At 37.8% G+C, this 19,248-nt stretch overlaps 1 protein-coding gene across 1 annotated transcript in view; it reads right to left on the bottom strand.

The window, feature by feature from the left end:
• The window catches only part of GLIS3 (GLIS family zinc finger 3), a 585,734-nt gene that overhangs the window by 36,098 nt on the left and 530,388 nt on the right, over positions 1-19,248 (bottom strand). Inside the window, 1 exon segment of the mRNA XM_021006269.2 lies at positions 3,460-3,635. Within this exon segment, the coding sequence (XP_020861928.1) occupies positions 3,460-3,635 (176 nt within the window).

Here is a 19,248-nt window from a genome sequence, read left to right as displayed (position 1 = left end):
ACACAAGCTAGTTAGTACACTTTTGCACATTTTCACATTTTCGTTCTATATAATTACATACAGCTAAAGGGAAAAACAACAGTTGAGTTCTGGTCTTGAAGAACTCATTGGGTGAGGAACTTAATAGTATGTATGTCAGTCTTTCTGAAATGTGCATTTCATCAAACGCTTCTTTAAAAAGCTGTTAATGGAACACCAGCTTGACTTAGTTTCTAAATCAGTCACCAGTAATGTAGACATGACGCTATTTAAAGGGTGACTCCATACCTAAGACACAGCCCGACAATTTGTGCTGCCCTTTGCCTTGGTTCCTCCCTATTAAAAATGTTAATAACATTTCTTCTCGACCTCCATCTACTATGGAGAACTCTGAGGGCATCTGAGTCAGATGCCATCAGAACTCTGAGATGATGATTGATTAAGTCATGAACTCCTTGGAAGACATGCTTAACAAGAACACAAGGATACTTTCACATAGCAATATTGGCACTGATTGAACACAGCAGGTCTTTCATTAGGGTATAGCTGCATGCTATTTTCATGACCTTGCTAAACAGCCTTGGGCTGGTCACTTATCCTTTTGGAGTCTCAGTTTCCTTGTCTGTTAAATGAAGGGAGCAGACTAGTGGATCTCTAAGATTCCTTCTATCTTCAGATCCTGGGATTACTAATATCAAACAAGGCATGAAATGGTGATATCTGCTTGCCAAAATTATTTGCCACTGTCATGGAGGATGTCCTATGCAGAGATCAAATGGATGACAGCTTATCTAGAAATAATAAGGTCATTCAGTTGTTCCTGTTTATAAATGTCTTGGAGTATCAATGCATGAATACGAAAATATTCATCATGCATTTATTATGTGCCATATAGTGGGCTAAATGTTAGAGATACAGACAAAAAAGCAGACAGTTCCTGTCCTCAAGTGGCCTACATTTTAATGGAGGAGACAACATACAGGTGTAGGGTGGCTAGGGAGGAGCACATTAGCTTGGAAAGTTACTGGGATTGCGAATGGGGCCAGAAGCTGATATACCCCGCTAAAGAGCAATGACAGGGTTGATATGATCATTGTTCCTTGCCTCCAGACCTGGAGGGTCAGGGAGAAGAGGAAAGGATACTTGTGCGCTGGTGACAAGGTAGTGCAAGACGTGGCTGGAGAGGAAAGGGTGATCCAGACCCATGATATCAAAAGGCTTCCTCAATTTAGGTTTCAATATTTAAGTTAATAATATGTTTCTTTTTCTTTTCTTATTGTGTATTTAAGTTTTAGTATTTAAGTCTAAAATTAAAAAAAAAGAAAAGTCAGAACTAAAATAAAATTAAATATATGAAGGAAAAAAATGGTTTCCTCAGTGAAATCTACAAACACTCAAAAGAGTGACCTACCAATTTACATAGGAAAAAAGGAAAGATGAAGACTGTTTATTGCCTCACCAGAGGTTAGGAAACTATGGTACCTGGACCAAAACAGGGCTAAAAATAGTTAGCTTGAGGGCTGTACAAAAACAGGTGGTAGACCAGATATGGCCCATGGGCTGTAGTTTACTGACTCCTGACCTAATATAACCATTGATTTAGAACATCAGAACACATATATCTTAGAAGGGCACTGCAAATAGACATGAGTTGCAGTCATAACTGAACAGAAAGGAGGGAATGAGAAGACTGCCTTAGATCACACATCCAATGATCCCCGACTACTGTGTGATGCACAAAAAGTCTCATATTTTTAACACCAATATTTAGGAGATGCTTATGCTAGCATAGAATAACACCATTTCAATGAATCAAAATTGAGAATAATTCAAAGGGCAATGAAGACACCCATGCTGGACATATGAAGACTGGAAGATATTCACCAGAGTGGTCTAGAACCAAGAGTGTCCTGAGGCTTAAATGAGATAATGAATGTAAAGTACTTTGCAAACCTTAAAGCACTATATAAAATGCCAGTTATTATTATTAATATTATTATAATTATTATCAGCTGGTCTGATGATGATTTCATTCCCTGAACTTTCTACTATACTACTCTTGAGGCTTAAGCAATGATTATAGAGTAATACAAGGGTGTGCTTTTAAATGTTTAACAGACTCTGCACATATATGTGTGCATATGTATACATACATACATATATACATATACATATGTATATATACACATATATATGTATACATATTATATATATGTGTATATATATATATATACACACACACACACACACACACTTTTAAGTTTACTCTATTATTAACACTTTCTTAAGTATAGACAATCACAGAGCAATAAGTCAAGCCATGATTTATGAAGGTTACCAATTTCTGAAGTGTAAATTCTCACACTGACAATTTAATAATTGAGTCGCAAAAGCAGTTTAGAGCTGGCTAGAATCCAGGTTTCCTGACTAACATTCCAGTATTGTCTAATTATTTAATTAAAAATCATGGATGCTCTATAGGAAAACTTGAATGTCTCTTAGTAAGCCTCCATTATGGTTTAAGACAGACAATTCAAGTCAAAGGTACCAAAATTAAAATGGACTTGACATGAAGAAGGATCACAGGTTTATAGATCAAAAGTTGGAAATGATCTCAGGCCCTCTAGTCCAACAGCTCCATTTAACAGTTGAAGAAACTGAGGGCCAGAGAGGTTAAGTGATTATCTAAGATCACGCATTTAGTCAGTGTCAGAGGTGGGATCTGAACCCAGTCCATCAGACTTGTCATCTAGTGTTCTTTCCATCATACCTCATTGCCTGACCCAAGATAAGGTGAGAAATAGATAAAACAGGCTAGCCAGGCTCAGACTCTGTTATCTGCAGAGGCAGTCCAGAGAGGAATCCATTAAGGAGTCCTCTGCCCTGTTCTGCAGTAATGAGGTTCCCTTGTGGGAGAAGGTTCTTCTTGGGGGAGAGATGGTGCTGCAGGTACTGATAGGACCCAGCCTGAATCCTTACCTGCTCCCTCTTTCTGAAGCCACTTGCCCATGAACTTTGTTCTGCTGGCAGAGTCAAACATCTTTCTGACAAGTCAGGTTTACCTACTACTCTTTCTTAGGCTACAGGGTCCATCCCAGCTTCTTGTAGCATATTTGTTTTTCTCCTGGCTAATCTACCATCTTTTGGAAGCAGAGAATAATTATGCATAAATAACATTGTGATGGATAAACCTAGGAAAAAGGGGGCTGGAGGACTCTAAACCTGCAGCCTGGATTCTCCCTATTCTATGGACTGAACTATTTGTGAGGATCAAAAATAATGCCACCTCATTTTTCAAGTCTGCAAAATACAGAGGGATTCCATGGCTTGTTTTATTTTTATACATATCACTGCAGAGGAAGGCCACAAGAAACCGAAGCAGAACCTTCATGTATTCTGAGGATTCAGGGGCAAACTTACCAGCACAATAAAGCTTTTTCAAAGTTAGGCACTGTAATTTTCTACTTCTTTTTTCCTTACCATGGACATGGATACCATTTGGTTGAAAGGAAGAACTTGTTACTGGCTGGTATGACTTCAAGTGTGATCCTGCTGACTGCTGAACATGGGAAGGTGGTGGTCTCTGCATGACTGAAGGAGGGGCTGGCATTCTCCGGGGGCTGATATGGTGGGGAGATGGAGCAGAAGGCGCAAACCTAAGGAAACAATTGGAAAAAATAGGAAGCAACATAAGATGGCTGGAGCAAAGGTTAAATTGAAAAAAAAAAGCATTTGAGGCAAAACATTAGTTAGCCGATCATAAATTGAGGCTTAGGAAAGAGAATGACAATATACTCTTAAACAAGAAATAAACCTGTATTACTTGCTTATCATCCATTCATTCCCTCCCTTGAGCTTCTCATTTCACTTACGTCTTAACTATGATTATTAAACAAACCAGTAAAGGAAACAAACAAACAAACAAACCCCACAGTTACATGTGGGTTTGTTAAGTCTTTCAAACTTGATTTCAAACATTTGGAGGTTGGCAAAACTCAGAGCACATTTTGCCAGGCCCCCTTTTTCTGCTAATTTTTAAATCCATTTGTATTTTAAGGGAAATTTAATCCATATGTTTCTGATTCATTTACACTTAGCTCATCAAAATTTTGTTTTGTAAGACACATGTGATGTCCAAGAAGTGTTACAGGACTTTGGTATGACAGTCTAATCCTTTTCAAACAATGCATTTCCCTTTGCCAAGAGTAAGTTGACTTCAACCTCAAAAGGGTCAAGTATGGTTTGAAATGTAGAGCCCCAGAGGCTGAAATGGGTTCTGCGCTTGGCACAAAGCACTCCCTTGGCTCAAACAGAAACAGAATGGGAAACCATCTTTTGCAACTATTTATGCCAATCATGTTCATTCTGTAGAGTACTTTTTAAGGGAAAGGGAGGGCAGGAATGTTTGTAATAACTCATTACCTGGCACTTTAGGGTTTAAAATGTACTTTCTTTTTTAACAGTCCTGTGAGGTAGATAATATGAATATTATTTTTATATATGATATTTTATTTTTCCCCAATTATGTGTTTAAACAATTTTTGACATTTTAAAAAAAGTTTTGAGTTTCAAATTCTATCCTTTCCATCTTCCCTCCCCTCCTGCCTCCCTGAGATAGTAAGCAATCAGATATAGGTTATGCATGTGCAATCATATAAAACATTTCCATATTAGACATTTTGAAGAGTATTCAAATGAAAAAAATAAAGGGAGAAAGTGAAAAACAGCATGCTTCAGTCTGTATTCAGACAATATCAGTTCTTTCTCTGGAGGTGGATAGCATGCTTCCTCATGAGTTCTTTGGGATTGTTTTGTATCTTATATTGATAAGAATAGCTAATTGATTCACAATTCTTCATCATACAGTATTATTGTTACTATGCACAACATTTTCCTGGTTCTGCTCATTTCACTTTGCATCAGTTCATATTCATGAATGGGAGGATACAGGAAGGGAATAGGTACAGGCTGGTTGTCACTAGTGCTCTGGCAAAACCATAGAAAATACCTTAGATAGGTTTTGCTCCCTTTTGAGCCTTTGCAGGGGATACTTCCAATCCATCTAGAGACCTGAAGAGACTTAAATTTGGGTGTCAAACTGAGGAAAGGAATCAATACTGTTTGGTAGTCTGGACTTGGCTTCTCTTCCCATACTACCCCTCACCCTGGCCTCATACACACTTTCTTTTCTTGAACAACCATGAAATTCAACACTTACTAAGCAACTACTACGTAGAAGGCAGTGTGTTGGTGTCTTTATCATGAAGATAAAAAAAAAAGCACACTCGTCCTTAGACTTACAGTCTACTGAGTGGGGAACAGGAAGGGATACAACAGTTGTAAAAATAAGTCTAAATCAAAGCATGGGAGAAGGGAACCAGAGCAATCCAGCAAGGTACTCTAGAAAACTAAGGAGCCAGAGAATTCTAGGACCAGGGGAAGGTGGGGTAGTGTCTGATGCATAGTAGGCATTTAAAGAAATGCTAGTTGACTGACTTGGGGAAATAGAACTTGAGCTGAATCATGGAGGAAGAGGATTTAAAATGGGGTCAGGAGGAACAAGGAGTACATTACAGATATGGGGGAGGGAGGAATGTACAGTTTTCACAATGAATGCAAAGAGGCTGAAGGTGGCAAGATGAAACTGAAGAACAGCTAACAGTGTAGTTTGTCTGGAACGTAGAGTCCATGAAAGGGAATACTGTGGAATAACACTGGGAAGGTAGACTGGAGTCAGACTGTGAAGGGCCTAAATGCTAGGTGAGGAAGTTGATTCAATTCTATAGGCATTAGGAAGCTACTGAAGACTTTTGAGAGGGATGTCACATGTGCCTTAGGAAGATTATTTTAGTAGCTGTGAGAAATACAAACAAGATAGAAAAGAGATTAGAGGTAGGGAGTCCAATTTGAATACTATTATGATAGTCTAATAATTCTAAAAGCTGAAAAATTCACCTAATTCCTAAAATCTGGGACTGACTCCTAGATCAAAATCAATTATGATAAGTCCTAATAATTATAGCCAGAAGTCATAAGTTTATCAGAAGTACAACTTAATGAATGACCAACTTTTCAACTGATTGTTCTTCCATCCTTTAGACACAAGTTGTGGAACTAGCATTCTTAGATCACTTATCTGATTACCTCATTAACTTCCTTGTAACAAGTCAATTTACTTCTCTCTGCCTTTTAAAATCCACATATAAAAAAGAATGATTCTCTAAACTGAGATCCCTTTTCTTTCCTGTCCTATCCTGCCCTACCCTCTTCCCTTCCCCTTCCTTCCCTCTCCTCTTTTCTTCTCTTTCCTCTGCTCCCTTGTCCTCTTCTCCCCTCCATCATCCCTATTGGAACAGTTTAGGTGAGACAGTATGTAAAACTATTCTGACCTTTTTATTGGGATTTAATATAGATGTGTCAAGAAACAACAAAGAAACAAAGAATAATACTGGACTAGAGGACTTGAAAGTTTCCTTACAACTCTTAAGACATGAGATGTCAGTGGACAGAAGCAGTAGTTATTAAAGTGAAGTAGTTGAATTAAGCCATCTGGTTTACTGATGGTTTTCATTGCTGTTTCTTTTAAAGAAAACATTAATTGAAGATCTCTTGCCAGGTAAATATTTTCTTTCAGAGCCCATTATCCTTTCAGTAGATGTTATCCTGATAAGAGGCATTGAAAGACTTAGGTAAACAAACACAGGACTTACACTGAGAACATGGTCTCCGTGGATCTTTCTAAGACCTCCCCCAAATCCTCCTCCAGTGTCTCATCAGAGCATAGAAGTGAAATGTGGAGGTTGAAGGCTACAGACCACAAGTTCTAGTAGGCCCTACCATGATAAAAGGCATTTGATTCAGACTGAGTTTGCTTGTGAAGAGAGAGACAGACAGACAGACAGACAGACAAAGAGAGAGAGACAGAAAAAGAAAGAAATTCTTTGGCCACAGCAACCCACTAAACAAAGAGAAAAGGAGAAAAATGGCCATTACTTTTAGGAAACTTCTTTTTGCTTCTACAATATTGGTGGTGAGAGAAAAGAGAGTAGAGGTTAACATTAATTAAACATTAACTGTTGGAACATTATGTGTGGAGTATTTGTCCAATGATCAGTGAAATGACATACTATTTGAAGAAGTGACCCATATCATTATCGACGTTCTTACAATAAATGAAACAAAAGGAAGTTGTAGCTAAATGGATAGATGGCTGACAGGTGTGCTCTGGAGAGGGAAAAAAAAAGTTAGTGCAGTTAATTTCATTGTGTATCCAAAGACGATGTGAAACATCATTTTATGAGAAGCCTGGTTGATATCAACTTGCATTGTTCATGATGCACATAATAAGCAAAAGAAGAACCATGCAGATAAATGCAACCTGGATACCAGCATCTGCTACAGAGGGGAGGAGGGAGAGAAATGCTACAAGGAATTTGATAGGATCTTTCCAACCAAATCAATGTATCCTTTGATATACATATGTTTGTAACTTTAATGCTAAAATTGGCATAGGAGAAGAGGGTGAAAAATAAGTTTTAAAACATGGTTTAGGGTTAAGAAGGTTTGAAGTTTTGAAGCATATTCAGAAATCTCATAACTATATGGAAATGTAAGATTACATATTTAGAGTCAGAAGTACAACCTCCTCAAATTTCCTTAGAGGAAACTGAGGCTCAGAAAAGTTAGAAGACCTGCCCATCATCACATAGCTAATAAGTATTAGGTAGGATTTGAACTCAAGTATCCCTGACTCGAGATCCAACATTTTAAACACTATATGAATACTTTCTTCCAAAAGAGATTTAGGATGTAGGCATGGCAAGCACAGATTAACATCATATAAAATGAAATTAATCTTAGCAGACATGAAACTACTGGTTACTGGCAAAAGGAATAATTTCAGAATCAGCTGTTTGTGTGTAGTCAGATCATTGGAAAGACAGAGAAAAAGTCAAAAATTAACATTAAATTAGAAGAAAAGCTGAGGATGAGAAGATATTTCATAAAACTCTAATAACTACAACCTAATCTGTTAAAACTCTCAGTCCTGAAAAACAGTAGGTGAAGAAAGTCCAAGATGGGGCCTTTCTTTATAAATGTTCAAAAATCTAACACATAAAACAGTTGCTATAGTGAGGGGCCCCAAAGAACCCCAAAATTATCTCAGCCAGCAAATACTCTATTTAGCCAAGAATTATAGCTAAAGGCAACATTGGCTTAGAAGAGAAACATATTTGTATTACATGAAAGGATTCTGGAATCCAGAGTCATCCACAGTGTCAGAGCCTAGGATCTATCTGTAATAGTCATCCAGTTTCAATATAGTTTACTTTTTGAATTCTCAGTGGTTTGGGGGAATTTGTATTTGTAGTTACAGGAATTTGTTGTCTGTTGATTTATGAAGGATAACAGTCTTCTGGCATGTAATTCTAGCTTCCTGACAATTTTTAAGGTATCTGATAGATGCTAAATTTTTGTGACCTTCAGTGATATGTTGCATAGTTTCTACCATTTCATAAATCTTGGATCCCTAAGAATGATTTTTTTCCCTGTAATTTCCAGTAATGTTAGCCTAATTCGTCATTCTCCCTCGCCCAACATATCCAAAGCCACATCTTGCCATTTCTTCTCTACTCATATAGCCAACACCTTAGTTCAAACCCTCATCACCTCTTGCCTAGAGTATTGCAACAGTCTCCTAATTGATCTACCTACCTCGTCTCTTCCCACTCTACCATCCTACAAACTGCCACCAAAATGATTTTCATTAAGTACAATTATAACCATGTCATTCACCTACTCAATAGTGGCTCCCTGATACCTCTAGGATGAAACACTATCTCTTAAATTTAGTTTCAAAAGCTCTTTACAACCTGGTCTTAACCTATGTTTCCAGAGTCAGTGTACATTACTCCACTTCCTACATCCTGCGATCCAGCCAAACTGGCCTTCTCTTTGTCCCTGACACTGACCTCTCCATCCCCTGTCTCTGTGTCTTAGCAATGGCAATCCTATCTTTCTGAAACACATTCCCACTTTAACTTCATCCCACAGATTTTTTTTCTTCAAGATGTACTAAAATACCATCTTCTACAAATAGCCTTCCCTGATCCCCCAACTGCTAGTATTCTTCCTCCCAAGCTACCTTTTCCCAATAAAGAAGGCACGAAAACATAAGATTCACTTTGGAAAGATTTCTATCAAGCTTTAAAACTATAAAAATAATTGGTAAACAGACAAGTTTTCATATTGATAGAATCCTCATATTTTTTTCAATTATTTACTCATTAATTCATTGATTCAACAGACATTTATCAAGCACCTGCAGTGTACAAAGAACTGTGAAAGGTAGTGGAGGAAATGCAAAGTTTAAATATGTCCAGATCCTTGTCCTTATAAAGTAGTGGAATAAATCTGGTAGTGGAATAAAACACATAAATATACCCTATAAGACACGACAGTCTACAAACTACTCTGTTAAGGCTGGGGAAAAGGCTGGCTGGGAAGAGCATCTAAGGATTCCTGGAGGAGGTGGCATGTGAGCTGGGCTTCAAAGGATTGGTGGGAATTCACTAGACAAAGAGGGGGAAGGGAAGCCCAATCTAAGTAAAAGGAACAACAGTATTAAAGGCATGAAGGCAGAAAAGTACATGGAATTTTTTGAAAAGAGACTAAAGGAAGATAGTAATATGAGATATTTGGAAGTGGAGGGCTGTAACATGTTTGCAGAATGTCAGGCAAAGGAGGTTTGTACTGAGTAGGTAATACGGAATCACTGAATATTTTTGAGTTGAGTGATGGTATAACAAAATCTCTGTGTAAGAAAGATTATAATGCTGAACAAAGGAGACATAATAATTCAGATTCACTCTGTTAGAGTCATGCCTGGAAGCTAGAAAATGGGCTCAATAATCTCAGAAGTTCTGTCCAGGCTAATTATTCTACAATATATGACTGTGATGTAATAATCTCAATTTTTCCCCAGCTGCCAATCTGCATGCGTTGGTGTTTATCATTATTAACCTTACAAGGCTTAAACTCTACAAGGCTTCATTTGCTCCCACTTACTGTCTTCTTCCTTGGTCGCTTTATGCTTTTAAAACAATAGATCACTGTTATATAAATATACAAACCACTAAGACCAGCAAAATCCCTGCTTACAGGAAACAGACTGCATTGAAGGAAAACAAACATACAATCCAGGCTGCCACCCTCCACTCACTTAGTATAGTTGGAGTAACCTTACCATGAGCTAGACGAGGTCTGCCAAAATGCAGGAAACAGGTTTCAAATACAGAAGGACAGAAAGTATACTTAACAAAATAATATTCTCCTTGGGGATGTACCTGATTTTTCAACTTTCTTTGGTGTTTGTTCTGCCCAATTTCCCTTCCCTCCTTAGTCCTCCCTCCCAACATAAACCCTTCCTTAACTTTATGCTCTGAAACAAGTAAAGTAAGAGCTTTGTGCAAGTTTACAAGGCTTGGGTAAGGATAGCAGATGGCAAAGAGGATGGGTGATAGGGCACCACTACCTTGGGCAACATTCACTGATACTATGAAAGTTTCCCAGAGTATTAAAATGGCTTTCATGGGTTTATTGAGCTAGGGGTCTCTAAAGGATTCTAACTGAAAGTGATAGTGCCTTTCTCAGATTCATCTTTTCTTCATCATTGGCATCATGATCATAACTTCGCTGAGAGATAATGGGTTTGTTCTAATTGTATGTCTTCAAACAGAGGATCAACGATGACTACTCGTTGAGAATGTTCTTGTAGAGATTCTTTTTGAGTACGGGTTGGACTAGGTGGCCAAAGCAATGTCTTTCTACCCTCAAATTTGATGATTCTTATAAATCTGTGACATTTCTATGGGTTTTGTATAGCTGTAGCATGTCATAGAGGATAGAGAGCCAGTTTCAGGGTAAAGAAGACCTGAATCTAAGTTCCAACTGGGTCACATACTGGACATGTGCCCCCTTAAGCATGTCAGCACAATGTCTGGCACATAGTAAGTACTTGTTGATGTAATGTCTCAGTGCCCTAAGCAGCTAAGACTATATATACATTGTAGGGCAGATGCAATGGATATGGGCAATGGGAGTTTCTTCATCTGAAAGTTCCCTGTATCAATGAAATCATGGGCCCAGTCTCTCCCCTTATCCGTGTCTTAAGACTTGCAAAATCATTATTTCTCAACCTGGTGAGGTATTATAGGTATCATGATCTCCATGTTACAGCTAAGCAAATTGATGCAAAAAGAGTTTAAGTGACTTCCCAAGGTCACAGAGCTGGTTGTGTCTGAGACAGGATTGGAACCCAGGTCTTCCTAATTCCAAATCCAAAGCTCAATCCATGAACCCATGCTCTTCTGAATAAAACATCACTAAAATCTGTCTCTTTCCCCATCACATGCTTATTTGTATTGATGACATGTCTCCACCCTTTTCCCAGATCCAGTCAAGTCTCTTCCTCATTCTAAGCTTCAGTTTCCTCACCTATAAAACGTAGTTGGGCTAGATGATCCTTAAGGTGCTTTCCAACACTAAATCCTATGATCATGTGATTTTATTGGACTGGAATCCCCTTTGCAGAGTCCTTAAGAATAGGGTATTCTATATTTCTCATGTTTCTCTCCTCAGAGCCCAGCATGGCACTTTGCAATAGAAGCTGCTTAATAAATGTTTGTGGTACTGAATTCAAGTGAATTTAAATTATTGGTGTCGTTGAACCTCCAAATGCAATAAGATAGGCAAGTGACAAGCATTTTCTCAAAGGCCAGCCACTCACTGATTTCTAAAGGAATACTATTTCATTGAAGAGGCATTGTGATAGCAGAAAAGACACTGGATTTGGAGCCAGGGGAGACACTTTCATAGTAGAAAGAAAACTGGTTCTGGAGTCAGAGGACTTGGGTTCAGGTCTCAACTCTGTCCCTTATTTCCTGTGTAACCTTGAACAAACTCACTTCTCTGGGCCTCATTTTACTCACTTGGAAAATGAGATGAAATTAGATGATCTTTAAGGCTCTTTTCAGCTCCAAGTTCTATCACATGGGTCTGAATCTCAGCTTTTCCACTTATTAGCTGAGTGACCATATTTCTTTTATTTCCTCCAACTACTCACTAGTGAGAGCTCACTTTGTCGATGCTCCCAGAACCAATGTACTGAATTCTAGACATCTTCAAGTCAGGCTGCCTAGTACATCCCCTCCCTTTCTCTCTCCAATCTCCTCCCCGTCCACTACCAACTTTTCACTTCTTACTCTCGGAACAGAAATGAAATTAACACTACCATTCCTGGAAAGAATATGTAAATCTATTGGTTTATGATGCCATTCAACATCCCTATAACTTTGCTGACCAAAATGTCACACCCTATCATTTCCCATTATGTATTACCTTCCTCTATTAAAATGTAAGGTCCTTGACAGCAAGGACTGTCTTGCTTTTGTATTGGTAGCATTGCCATTTAGCACGGTGCCTTGCACATAATCAGTGGTTGAAAAAATTCTTTCATTCATTTATTCCCTGAGTATCTCTTTCCTTCTCTGTAAAATAGGGATGATCATACTTTTACTTCCTATCTCACAGGGGTGTTCTGAGGATAATGCTTTGCAAATCTTAAAAATGTTATATAAATATGAGTTATTATTCTTATCCCCAAGTGAAGGATACATAGAAATTGGAGAGGATTCCAGTACAAGCTGCAAAGAGAATTTAAGAAGAGAAGACCCACAGAGGGGGAGGGGAAAGATTAAAAAAAAGGCAACCTAGAATTATTCAAAGTGAAGATAAGATTTCTTTTATAACTGATTTCATAGAAATTATAGACCCTCAGAGTTAGAAGGGAACTTAGAGGCCATTTAGAATTAACAAAGCTCTTCTAGTATGGTAAGGCTGTCACAAAGAGGGGACAGAAATCAGCTCTTTTTCATTTTTCCTCAGGACAGACCAAAAGAAATGGGCTTAAACTTTGGCATAAGAGATTAAGCATACTGTAGGAGGAGTTTCCTGACAGTGAGAATTATTAAATGTTTGAATGAGTTGCCAAGGGAGATGATGGAATGTCCTTCTCCAGAGACTTTAAAAATAGATTCTCACATAGATTGGAATCATCCTGATGATTGACTGAATTGTTCACTTTTTGTCTTGATGTTTGACATCATATATGCATAGCCTCTGGCTATGTCCCTGGTCATTAGTTTCTCCAATAGAGAGTGGGCAGAGGAAGGAAGAAGTGGAAAAAAAACTCAAGCTAGTCAATTAAGCTTTGCCTAACAGTTCTGATAAGATAGGAAGTTTTATGTCTTTAAAAGCTACATAAATGTAAATTGTTATTATTATAATTATTATTATCATCTTCACCATCATTCATAAATTCCTATTCCAAAATATCAGAACAGTAAGATAACTCTAAATTCTGGAAGGCTGCATCCATGGAATATAAGTTCTGGCAGGATTTTCCATATTGGAAAGGTGATAAGTATGGTCCCGTTGATAGAGTATACTATATGAAGAACTATCTATCTTAAATGGAGAGGCTCATTGTTAATATTTAGACCTGTAAGTAGTGAGTTATTCAGTCAGGATAACCCATAATGCACATAAATGGTCCTCTTCCTCTTCCAGTAACAGAACATTGGAAAAGGAGGAAAAGCCATCTATAAATCATCCATAAATACTAACACAATTGCAGGTCCTCTAAATGTGAGCTCTTTGTCCAACAAACAGTGAGATGACATACTACTGGGAAGAAATTAAATCAATACTGATAGTCTCATAATAATGAAACCAGAAGACCAAAAAAAAAAATGAGTTAGAGCTAAATGGAAGGATGGTTCAAACATTCTCCTTGGACAGGTCAATACAGGAGTCAACAGAATTTGTTTCATTGTGCCCATGATAGTAATAAGAAACAGCATTTCTTAAGATATTTGATAATCTCACCTTATAGTGCTCATGGTGAGTAGAAGCAAAAAAAATAAAATAAAAGCACCAAGAAGTTACTTGCAGTTTATGTACCAACTTGTGGTGCTGAGTATGAGATGGAAAACACACTGTCTAACCAAACTAATAAGGTCCTCCAAAACAAGTAGACTTCAGTACTTGGTGCCATCAATGTAAAAGTTGACACAGGGGGAGATGGTGAAAAATATTGTAAAATATGGCTCATGATTGAAAAATGAAAGAGGCCAAAGGTTTGTAGACTAGTCAAAATATTCACATCAATATGACTTCAGTTATGTTCTTCCAGAAAAACAAAACGTAGTAAATGCAAGATGTGGCAAACACCAAAAATACCATTAAGATAAGATTGACCCATCAAATGAGGCTGGGTATTGCTGTGGCTGTCATGAGAAGCAGTCAGGCCTTTTGACTCATTGGACCATTGGTCAAAACTAATATTAAATAAGAAGAAAAGCTAAAGATGAGAAGACGCTGCAAATACTTTAGCAGTTTTAACCCGACATATTCAAGGAAAGCACTAATGTCAAAAATTCATTTCTTTGCATGTTATACTCTTGACTTTTTCCACCATGCCCTGGAAAACTCTTCAGCCTGGAAACTCACTCCAGCCCTGGAATTGTCACATTGGAAGTACCTTCTACCTCTCTGATTAGCTGGTCCTTTCCAGAACCTTCATTTATGAAGAAAACTCAGGTCAGCCATGACTTCCTTCCTCTCCAGGCTGCATGCACTCCAAACTTTCTCTGGCATGTCCCTTTGTTGGTTCCCCCCTTATAATACTTCTTGAGAAAAGCTTGCATGAGGCCCAACTGAACCAATCACCCCAAGAATATACAAAGATAAAACTGATTAGTAAGGCAATAAATAGATGAGAATGATACAGATTTGTCAATCTTCCTAAAATATTAATTTTTATCATTAGTGAAAGGAAAAAAAATTGCATCTGGCCCTTATCACTTTAGTTCCCAAAGGCAAATTAGGTAATATCCAATGGATCAGGGATACCCTAATGAAGTCCATGCTGGAGGAGTCATAATCTTGAAAGCCCTGAGTGCTCACTTATAAGGTATCTAAGTGAAGGGAAGATATCAAAAGAATGGGGGGAGGACTCAGAGATGATAAAAAACATCTTCAAGACAAAATCAAGAAAACACCAGTAATTACTGACTCACATGTCTACATTCTAATCTCAATAAAATACTTATGAGAATGATCTATGTGTGTGCCACAGGCATCTTGGATGAAAATATGAGAAGGGAACAAACAAGTTTATACAGACAATTCTTCATAGAAAAATCACATCTTTTTAGTCACACAGTTGAATAAAAAAAGGTACAGAGAAGATAAGATCCCATGGTACTTTTGTTGTTGCTGATTATAGAAAAATATTTGTCTTAATAGAGTAAAATTCAGCCTTAGAAGCTTTCTCTCCTCTGAAGATGACTCTCATGCACATGTTAAGATCACAGACTTCTGACAAATGCAACCACAGAGACAAATCTGTTCAATGACCTTCTTATTATTCATGTAAAGTGAGACATAAAACAGGGAGTGTGTTCACCAAAGGTGTTTGTCCCTGTCATGAAAGATTTCTTATGCAGAGTCCAAATGAAAGAGGTGTTCCCTAGGGATGGTGAGATCCTGTAAATGTTCCCACTTAGAGATAATACTGTGCTGATTACATCAACCCCCAGGACGTTTCAGGGCTCCTTCAGCTAAAACTATGATGACTTAAAAGAGACTGGTCTAATAATTCATTGAGAAATACTAATGAGTTTTTTTTTAATGCCTATTGTTTAGATTATGAAATGCAGTTAGATGACTTGTCAACTGAGTTAATATATCAGCAAACATTTTAGACAGGGACTGATGGATGGACAACGAATTGGGACTCAGAATTGACGAGGAGAAAGACAATGGGGCTGGCTTGCATTTGGGAAAAATGTACTGTGCTTTAAATGATCACAAACTTTTCCTCAGGGCAAAGTCCCCCATTTTCAACACAAACATTTTCTCAGCAATGATCTGTGGTTACAAAGCTTGAAACACCACAACCTCTAAGAAATTAAAATTGTGGGTGGTCCAAGAGTAATGGAGAGATGCTTAGTGGGCACAAGTTAGATGCAGCAAATTCCCAATAATGATCTATTGTCAAGAAATGGGTATCAAAGAAGAAAGGTATGATAACAAAAAAGAAACAGTGTGACATGAGTGAGGGATAATGTAGATGGGCAGTCCTCATGCTCCACTGATACCCTCAAAATGGAAGAAAAGGCCAAGAGAAAGACTTCCAGCCCTCTAGAGGACTCCTCTGGTGATTATGTGGGAAGATCTATGGGTGGAAATCACATAGGATAAGAACGCATACACAGGTTATCATCTGCTCCAGTGGAAAGAACGCCCATATCAAAGAGTTCATAGGTTCATTAGATACTGAAGTGTTATTATCATTTGAAAGTAATCTTTATTTTCTTGACCTTTACTAGCCATAATACCCGAAAGATTTATGGCTAACACCACTGAAGAGCACTTTTATTTCATCTTAAAATGAAATATATTGAGGTTATTTTGGAAGAGACTGGAGCTAACTCAGAAGACCTAGATGTCCTGGCTTTAACACTTTTACTGACTTAGTTGACATGGGTATATGTATTCAATTCTTTGTGCCTCAGTTTCCTCATCAGAAAAATGTAGGTGTTAGAATTATATTACTTGTGTGAAGAAAGCCAAGGGCATTAATGTGCCCCACAAATGTTCACTGTTGTTACACTATTTTGAATATTCTGATTGAAAAACTAAGGAGCAAGGAGGGCTCAGTGTTTAGACATGGTACTGGATCTCTACCACATGTAGAATTTCCACCCTTTATACTCATAAAAGGCATCATAGAATCTCAGAATTGGAAGGGACTTCCGGGTTCACCAAGTACAATATCATACCTGACAAGAAATCATTCAACCCCTGCTTGGAGAATTCTAGTGAAGTGGAACTAACTGAGGCAGGAATTCTACATTTGGCTTGCACTAATCATTAGGAACTTTTTTCCATAGGTTAAACTTAAATTTGCCTCTTTGAAACTTCCCCCCATTGCTCATGGCTCTTCCCTTTGGGGTTAAATAGAACAAATCTAATTCCTTTTCTACAATTTTCTACAAGCATATCTTTGATGACAGCTATCATATCTCCCCAAGTCTTACCTAATTTAAATATCCCCATTTCTTCAACTGATCCTCATATGGGATGGACTGAAGATCTTCCACGATTCTGATTTCTCTTCTTTGGACAGTCTTCAGCTTATTGAGGTCCATCTCTAACAGTGGTGCCCAGAACTACACACAATACTATGGATGAGGTCTGATGAAGGTACTGTACCATGGAACTTTTGCTTACATGTTCCTGACGCCATCCCTCTCACAACATAGCTCAAGATCACATTCTTCTTTTTTGAGTAGGCTAACATGTCACTGTTGACTCACATTGAGCTTGCCATACACCAAAACTTCCAAACTGCTTTGTTTAGACAAATTGCTAACCCTGCTTCTCCTATCTTGTACTTGTCAAGTTGATTTTTTTTATCCCAGTTGTAGTATTTTACATTTATTGTCTAATTTTCTATTCCTTGGGGTAGCACAGATAACATAGTTTAGAGTCCTCTCTGCATTCCATTGGTCTTTATTTGGAAGTGCTCCAATTTTTCAGTCTCTTTTAAAGGGAAACATCATGGCCTTGACATAGTATTCCAAATGTGGTCTAACCGAAGGAGAATAGAATAGGACTATAATTTTCCTTGTTATGCACAAGATACCTCTCTTAAAAAAGCCTAAGTTCTTAGTAAATGTTTTTCAGTCAAGTCACATTTGGCTTCCATATAGAATCTTTGTAAACCAGCTGGCTCTGAAGCCAGAGAACTTGGACTCTACCAAGCCTCACAGTTGACATTTAATGCCTATATGACTTTGGATAAGTCACTTCACTTTTTTGAGTATGTTTCTTAATCTACAAAATAGGTTTTAAAATAATTCTGCTCTCTCCTGTTTGTTGTGAGAAAAGTTCTCTATAAATATGAAAATAAGGGTTAATGATGTCCATTATTACTATTCAATATAGTGCTAAAAATGTCAGCTATAAGGATAAAGCACACAAAAAAAGAAATTGAAGCAATAAACATAGGCAAAGAGGAAACAAAATTATCACTTTTTGTAGATGATATGACAGTTTTACTTAAAGAACCCTAGAGAATCAACCAAAAAAACTAATTGAAATAATAACTTTATCAAAGTTGAAGGATATAAAAAAATTCATATAAACCATCAACATTTCTGTAAATCACTGCCAAAATACAGTAGGAAGAGATAGTAAGAGAAATTCCACTTTAAGTAAGGAAAGTATAAAATATTTGGGAGTCTACTTGTTATGATACACATGTGAATACAACTACAAATGACTCTTCAGACTCAAAAATATCTAAGCAATTAGAAAAATACTAATTGTCCATTGGTAAGCTAAGCTGATAAAATATAAATGACAATACTACCTAAATTAATTGACTTATCCTGTATCATGCCAATCAAATTGCCATGGGATTATTTTATAGATAATTCATCCATTGGGGAACCAAGATAATAGAGTACAGGCAGTAGCTCAGCTGAACTCTCCCAATATTCCCCTCTCCAAACAACTTTAGTTTAGTAGTGGCCAGAGCCAACAAAAAATTGAGGTAAGACATTTTACCAGACCAAGACAGCTTGAGAGGTTGGCAGGAGAGGTCTGTGACACCAGGGTGAGAATCAGACTAGAGCCCAGCACACACAGTAGTAACATCAGCAGAAGGCCTTGGAGGTGGCTACAGTAGTGGCAGCTGCAGCAGCTTTGGGAGATCTTAGCTCAGAGATGGTAGGGGTATTGGACAACGTGTCAGAAAGAGGTTACAGGTACCCTTTGCTGGCACTGGGTATAGAACTCTGTTGCACTGTTTATACCCAATTCTGTTTCCCAGTTGCAGATTAAAGAAGCGAACTAGCATTTGTAGCCACAGGGGAACAAGGGTGTTGGTCACACTTCCAGGTCAGAGAAGAGCACTTGTGATTGGTTTCAAATGAACAGGACCCTGATTTCAGTTCCAAAGCAGAAAGGAGCACTAGCTCTTTCAGCTGCAAGACAACAAGTAACCTGGTCACAGTTCCATGTCCAAGAGGAGTGATGGCACTTTTGATTGTAGGGGAACAAGGTCCCTTCATGAAAAAAGACCAGGGAATAGGGCAGGAAATCATAACACCTTGAAAGCACAGGAAACACACAGAC

Source organism: Phascolarctos cinereus, unplaced genomic scaffold (genome assembly GCF_003287225.1).
Source record: "Phascolarctos cinereus isolate Bilbo 61053 unplaced genomic scaffold, phaCin_HiC Scaffold_4;HRSCAF=312, whole genome shotgun sequence".
NCBI lineage: Eukaryota > Metazoa > Chordata > Mammalia > Diprotodontia > Phascolarctidae > Phascolarctos > Phascolarctos cinereus.
The sequence above is the reverse complement of the archived record's forward strand: the minus strand, read 5'-3'. Positions and strand labels throughout refer to the sequence as shown.